This window comes from Myxine glutinosa, chromosome 2, assembly GCF_964187855.1.
Source record: "Myxine glutinosa chromosome 2, kmMyxGlut1.1, whole genome shotgun sequence".
In the NCBI taxonomy this organism is placed as follows: domain Eukaryota; kingdom Metazoa; phylum Chordata; class Myxini; order Myxiniformes; family Myxinidae; genus Myxine; species Myxine glutinosa.
In genome coordinates, this window is record NC_136262.1 from 61,373,761 (window position 1) to 61,380,993 (window position 7,233).

At 46.6% G+C, this 7,233-nt stretch overlaps 1 protein-coding gene across 2 annotated transcripts; it reads right to left on the reverse strand.

Moving 5' to 3' along the window:
• Positions 1-271: 271 nt before the first annotated feature.
• HEY1 (hes related family bHLH transcription factor with YRPW motif 1) lies at positions 272-6,788 on the reverse strand. Of its 2 annotated transcripts, none has more exons than XM_068108107.2 (5): positions 6,086-6,788; positions 5,901-5,955; positions 5,407-5,490; positions 4,476-4,557; positions 272-2,553 (listed from the first exon to the last, which is right to left on the reverse strand). In XM_068108107.2, exons 1-5 carry the CDS (start codon positions 6,169-6,171, stop codon positions 1,988-1,990), a joined length of 873 nt encoding a protein of 290 aa, XP_067964208.2. In that variant the 5' UTR covers positions 6,172-6,788; the 3' UTR covers positions 272-1,987. The 2 variants fall into 2 exon arrangements, with proteins under 2 accessions (XP_067964208.2, XP_067964207.2); XM_068108106.2 differs by having other exon boundaries at positions 5,901-5,967; positions 6,086-6,391.
• Positions 6,789-7,233: the final 445 nt, after the last annotated feature.

The following is a 7,233-nucleotide window of genomic DNA, read 5'->3' on the forward strand; positions in this document are numbered from 1 at the left end:
TACCGCTGTGGTCTTATTGAGACGACTCACAGGACTCAGGCCAGTCAACTGGCACGCCTGGGTGACTGCAATAATATTTACAAGGAACTTCAAAGCAGGGGGAGGGAGGAATATCAGGCCCTTCAAGGTCTGCGCCATGGCTTTTTGCCCGCTGCTTCCGTTTAAGTCCGTGGTTTGACTCAGCTGGGTCTGGTCCGAACTGCTGACCTCTGAGTGATCGTGGAAGCTAACCATTACATCACCGAGTCTGGTTGAAGAGCAGGAAGGAGTATTTTGTAAACAAAAGCTTTATTTACAGTGATCCATGCAGCAAGCACAACAATTTACTGCGCAAAGTACGTGTAAGGCACTGCGGTAACGTCGGTAGCGGATGTTTTAAATTTACACCTGTACCGTTGCTCCGAAATGTGTAAATTGCCACTGAAGCCTATAACAGTGTGTGGTGCAGAACTACATTATAGTCCCTTGAAGGTTATGACACTACACAACTCAAAACTTGTGTGTGCACACTGAACACGTCAAATGGATAGGTTGTTTGATGTTACCTGTCTTTAAGGAGTGACATAGAAACTGGACCGACAAACACTCGTCCCCTGCAACTTGCACTGGGAATCTCATCGGCAATTCTGCAATTTGATACTATCGGAAATGGCTGAAATTCGGGAGCCGTCTGTGCAAAATGTCTTGCAATACCAATCAACAATTCTGGCCTCTTGTACCTGGAAAGCATGTGTGCTTAAAACGGTCACCCGTTCCATATTCCATTGTGACTTCACAGCAGCTACGAGCAGTTAACTTTTCAGTGCTCCTATTGCCCAGTCAATTTTTTGTGCTGCAACAGTGAAGTTATCACAACTGTTATCATTATTCGTTTAATGACTCGATAAAAAAAGAAAAATTGATTCGGATGAAACGGTGGTGGTTTAGGTATTCCATTCGTCAATTGATTAATTATTTAAATATTTAATGATTGTTATTTATTTATTTTCATTATTAATCATTTATTTGCTTTCTCATCTGGGCAATATCTTAGGCACCTTTTGAGCTAGGAAGCTGATATTTGGACACGACAGTGACCAAGTGGTGGCTATAAATTATATTTTTGATTTATTGATTAATCGATTAATTAATTATTGATTACTCAATTATTTAATTTTTTCGATTAATGACAATTTTCAAAAAGTTACAGCTTTGGATGAAGCACTGGTGGTTTAAGTATGCTATTAGCCAATTGATTAAAATATTTTATGATCATTATTTTTGGATTTTAATTATGCAATTAATCAATCAATTATTGTACACCTGTCCTTCCCAATAGTCTCTATGAGCTGCACGGCAGTGGCGCCGAAGGCACCCCGACAATGCCACCCTGGAGGATATTTATATATTTGGCATGGGGGCAGTGTACTTCGAATGTATCTGTACTTGTTTTCGTTTTTCTTTTAGCAGTTTTTATTGATTGTATTCGGTTTACAAAGTTTTTGGCAGTTAGCTAATCCTCAATCGATAGAATCATAACTGAAAACTGCCCAACATCTCACATGGCTCGTTTGATTCCAGCAGCATCCTTGACGTGATGCTCAGTACTTTAGTTCCAAGCAGACCCCTTCACGCCTCCCACTGTCATTACTCAAACGTCGGCTGGAGCTAACTGGTGAAAATGTATGTGCAGGTAGAGAAAGGTTCATTATAAGATATAAAGGGACTGATAACGGGTTCCTTGTAAAAACAGCCAGGAAATCTAAAACTTATTCATGTTTACACCTCATATATTGTTCGAGAAAATGAAGTGTACAGAAAATATCTGAGTGTTTAAAATAAAAATTGAAAGAATAATTGACCTGCTACCATTGAGGTATCAGAACTCTGCAGCTCCCTATTTACAATGCACGTACTTGGGCTGCATTTGTTGTGTTTGAGATTCGATTGATATTTATAGGTGAGATGCGTCACGTAAAGTTCGTTGCAGAGTAGGTGTGATCATTGATCAGAAAGCCCCCACTTCAGCTCCCCATGGCCGGTAGGCCTTAGCACTACCACCCATTGCCTGGGGCATGAGCGCCGGTGGAGATGAGAGCATCGGAAAGGCGAGGGATGTAGGGAAAGGTGCCGCAGCCAGTAGAGATGCGATCCGTGCGTGCGCAGACATGGCCGGCAGCGTGGCGTGCGGGGCCGACGCAGTCGGGGCGAGTCGGGGAAGCGGCGCTTCGGGCTGCGAGGGCAGCACTGTGGGTGAAGCATCGAGTGCCCTGCAGGGCGACTTTGGCATGGAGATGATTGTGGCCGCAGGACCGAAAGATGCGGCAGCTGCTGCCGCCGCTGCCGCCGCCGCGGTGATGTTCCAGCAGGGATGCGGGCGGAGCGGGGTGGCACCGATAGAGGCCGCCTCTCGTTGGCACGCACGCTGGTTCAAGTGCGAGACGAGCCGCAGCCGCAGCGCCTCGGTACTCTCGGGCCCATCCATCGTGCTCAGGAAGCGCACCACCTCCGCAAGACACTCGCGGAAGCCCAGACTTCGGTAGTCCATCGCCAGGGCATGAGCATCAAAAAACCCTGCGAGGAGGCGGGGAAATGGGTGGTCATGGGTGGGAACAAACCTTTGCATCTTCAAAGCTTCGGTTCTAAATACGCAATTGCCTATCCATTGTCATCTCACATGAATGATTCTAGACAAATATATTACCCACAATGCATGTCTGCTCTCCGTTTACTGAACACGTATTTAAACAACGCTCTCAAACGACATTGAATATCAATATCATAGATTTAATTTTTCCGTATGCACGGACCTTAATGATGCAATTTTTTTGTGAAATGATGCAAAACAGCCCCATGAATAGTGATCAATTACGTAGTCCACCATCAGAGGGCGCTCCAGGAATGCAAATTGAAAGATGAAAGTTAATTTCAAAACTAGCTTTGTCCATCGACTCATCTTATTGAGGTGGACGTCACCTTCAGCTTGCACAACGAGAAACGTTACTTTACAAACGACAACGGCACTTGGTAGTGCCGTTGCGATCAATTATCGTTGCGATCCCATGAATAGCGATCAATTACGTAGTCCACCATCAGAGGGCGCTCCAGGAATGCAAATTGAAAGATGAAAGTTAATTTAAAAACTAGCTTTGTCCATCGACTCCTCTTATTGAGGTGGACGTCACCTTCAGCTTGCACAACGAGAAACGTTACTTTACAAACGACAACGGCACTTGGTAGAGCGTACGCATACCTCTGACAGCCTGAACAGTTTACGTTTTGCATCGCACTGATAGGCCGGATCTGCATTGGGGCGTTAACCAAAATCGAATGTGCTCGTTCTTGTCACCGACCCAACTCATCCACCTAATTTTGTCATCACCTGTCCACAACTTTGACATGTCGTGCTATATATCGTTTTTGGTCCCATCTTAATGGTGAAGAACAATTTTTTTAAATTATAGTATCCGGATCTTCATTAAAACCTTGTCAATTCATCCTTGTCACACACCCAACCTGCCCACCAAATTTCGTCCAAATCAGTCCATAACTTTTTTTACTCACAAATAAAACAGAGGGATGGGAAAGAAAAAAAAAAAAAAAAATGGTGGCGGAGGTTAAAAAAATAAAAAAAATAAAAGTAAATGGTGGCGGAGGCTAAAAAAAAAAATGGTGGCGGAGCCTAAAAAAAAAAAAAAAAAAGTAAATGGTGGCAGAGGAAAAAAAATGGTGGCGGAGGTTAAAAAAAAAGAAAAGTAAATGGTGGCGGAGGTAAAAAAAAAAATGGTGGCGGAGGTAAAAAAATAATAATAAAAATAAATCGGTGGTGGAGGTTAAAAAAAAAAAAAAGGTCAGCTGACCACTCCACTAAGACCTTCAAGTAAAGATCCATTCATATATTACGTATGCAGTCAGGAGTTAAATCATAGCTCGGGCTGTGAGGCAGAAAAGCAGAAGAGCGAGTTCATTTTTTTCCCCCTTGTTACTCTTTCAACGTTTTGGATTAATTTGTTTTCACCTGCATACTCAGAACTCTGAAAACTCACGGTTTCGCTATCGTTGTGCGCACTGACCGAGTATACCGTGAGAGGTGGCGTGCTGATTTTTTTTTCTCCCCTACGTACGGGCGCAGTAGATGGACGCACAGTACGGCACCGCACGTGGAAAAGGGAGAAACAAATGTGCAAATGACCAAAGCCTTTTCTTCCGTAAATAGTCTTGCGCTCAGATTGAAGCAGAAGGAAGAGTTCCTCCACTCGTGTGTTGGAACAGTTGCGGATTTTTTTTTTTTTTCAAACCCACTGCATGCACCCAGAGGCGTTGTGTAATTAACGTAGTCTCATTGCCATGGCAGCTACAGGTGTGGTCGTGGGAAGGCCGCACAGCGCCCTAGATTCGTGCGTTTAGCCCCACACCCGACCACCTGCCGCAACGCGTCCCATTAGCTGCGTGAGAACGCTCGCGATGGGGACATGATGAAGGGGGATAGAGCTTACCCTTGCCTCCCGTCGCTTGCAGCAACTTTAAATGATCCACCGTCATCTGCAGGATTTCCGCTTTTTCCAGTTTGGATGAACCCTGCGTGGGACAAGAGGAACTGTCGTCAGCGAGCAACAAGCAAACCATTTTGGACTCGTCTATTTATTATGTACGCAACCTTTCCCTTGTCTCTACCCACACACTGTTAAACCGCACTCTCCATCCACGTGCGTGTACATAATAAACAGACGGGCCTTTACAAACCCAGGTATTCTCGACGAAATGGATTAAAATTTGAATTTTTTTTAATTTTTTTTTTTTCACACTAAACCAATTTGCCTTTAATGAAAGGAAACAAATAATTATATGTTGTACATCCTTGTGATCAAGCCCTCGCCCCCTTCACACTCTTATAAGGAGCTTCCAGTTTTCCTTCACAAATTGCAATTCACCATATGATGATGAAAGTGTTCCTTATACATTGCATATTTCAGGAGGGGAGGTGGCTCCAAGACTTTTCAGCCACAACGGTCTGCATGCAACTACAACCAGTTACGGAAGGTGGAGGTGCGTGCCTGTTACGTCATTCTCGGTTATACGTCACGCAATCCTTATTGCGATGTCGACACACCATCTACATCCCAAATCGGAGCAGGAACGAGGATTGATCTGATCTCTTATGCAATAGTCGGGGTCTCGTTATACGATCAAGGGAACCGTGCCGGGATACAAGCGCCAGTGGCAACACAACCCGGGCCACGGTCGCCCCGCGATCCCTTTGACGTGCAAAGCAGTCACAGCAGTCACAAAGCACGTAAACCGTATTCCGGAACGCGGGAACCATCCAGTCGGAGAAGGGGGTCGTGCCATTCAAGAAAAGCCTCCAGGACGTGTGGGACCTTGGGCCGCCTCCCAACCCTTACCTCTACCCCCACCTGCTTCTCGTACCTGTTTCTCGCAGGCTGTGGGGACGAGTCGCCTGAGCTCGGCCAGACTGTTGTTGATCCGATCACGTCGCCGTTTCTCGATGATCTGGAGGAAAATGAGAAACCGTGACGAGTTGCTACAGATGGTAATATCCCACCTTTCTTGTGGTAATCTCGGCCAGTCTTTCACGAACTGGCTGGCCAGGCCTGACGTTCGACTGGTTATGGCAGGAATTTGTAATTTGTCCATGGTGCCGGCGATAGCTCGCCTACTCTTCGCGAAGGACACCGTGAGATCTTTAACGTTCACCAACGAATTCTTGCAGACGGGACACCTTTTTAACGTGGCACACACATTGATGAATAACTACCTGTGAAACACCTGTATGGCAGTTTATAGCTAGGTCGCGATTCAAACCCAAGGTTGGAGGTGAGTGTGTGTTGACATAATGTCAGCAATAATGTACAGTGTGCTTGTTATAATAATAATAACGGTGTATAGTGTATAACACTCACCCCGCGGCGCTTCTTCCTCGCAATTATTTGGGATGACGTCGTGGGTGACAGGCATCTAGAAAATGGGCTGCAATGTGAGAAACCGACACGACACTCGACAACAGTTCAATCACGTGATTGCGTCATCACGGGCGCCAACAAGACGTTAAACGTTTGAACGCAGGTGCCGATCGAGACGCACTCACCCGCTCCCCGTCGTATCCAGTTCGACATCGATCGTCGCTTCGTCCAGGTCGCTGTCAGAGAAACTATCATCGAGTGATCTCTTCATGATCCCTCGTGTGTGCGCAGGGGAGGGTTGAGTGCGTGCAGACAGCTCGTGTCTATGTCCGCGACTACAGCCTCGGCGAGTGTCTATCTAGTGTTGCAGCCCACGGGCTGCCTCTCTCCCTCTCACTGCTTCCCAAGCCCTGCCCTGACCCTGCCCGGTGGGAAACTCAATCCTCCCTCTCTAACCCCTCCCAGCACCACCTTTGTCTCCACGTCAAGCCGAAGTCGCGCCAAATCTTCGCGAGGGACCGCCCACCGCCGACGCTCATTGGTCGAGAGTATTGCCCACGGAACCTCTTTATTTATTTATTTCTAAAAAAATATCTATGCAATCTCTCGACCAATCGCCGAGGTCGTTACTGTACAATTAATTTTATACATCGACTTGCCGTTGCCTCACAAGTTCACAACCGGAGATAACGAGAGTTCATCGATCCAGGTACAGGTACACGTCCCCGGGGCGTTGTGGGGATCAGATGAGGAGGGAATGGGGCAAAGCTCTTGTGACGCATGCTCGTTGTGACGATCTACACGGAGCGCGTTAAAAGTACATGTAAAAATAGGACGGGTACGTGAGTTATGAGAAACCGCGCGTTCCCACGTGGTCGCGCGTGGGTCGCACGTGGGGAGGGTCTTGGTGGAACTTCACACGTGATCGCGTCACGTGGTCGCATGGGAGGGAATCAAACCCACCTTGTACGAGGTTGGCCAGGGAGAAATTTTGGCGCAAGTCTTTCACGATCCGGCTTTCCAAGATTGTCGTTCGACTGAAGGTGATTTTTGCAAGAATGTATCATTTGTTTTGAGGCTGCCGGCGATAACTCGGTGTTCAGAACGTCCACCGACTAAACCCAGCAGACGGGACAGCCTGCTTATCGATCGGCCATCCGAGGGATGGCGCACTTTGCAATACAACACCGTACCTGCGAAACACTGATTGGTTGGGAAAGAAAAGGGCACAAACGGAGCACCTAAGTCGTAAAGGGGTCGTGGCGGGTGGAGGTGAAAGATTTTGCCATATTGCGTACGTAATATATAAATTGCCCTTTATGCTATCACCTGA

What these genes read in the sequence shown, in the direction of transcription:
- HEY1 (XM_068108106.2), bottom strand. Translation starts at nt 6,171, where the DNA reads ATGAAGAGATCACTCGATGATAGTTTCTCTGACAGCGACCTGGACGAA. An exon ending in CTGGATACGACGGGGAGCGG is followed by an intron (nt 5,968 to 6,085) that starts GTGAGTGCGTCT and finishes CTCACATTGCAG; the next exon opens with CCCATTTTCTAGATGCCTGT. An exon ending in CGAGGAAGAAGCGCCGCGGG is followed by an intron (nt 5,491 to 5,900) that starts GTGAGTGTTATA and finishes ATTTTCCTCCAG; the next exon opens with ATCATCGAGAAACGGCGACG.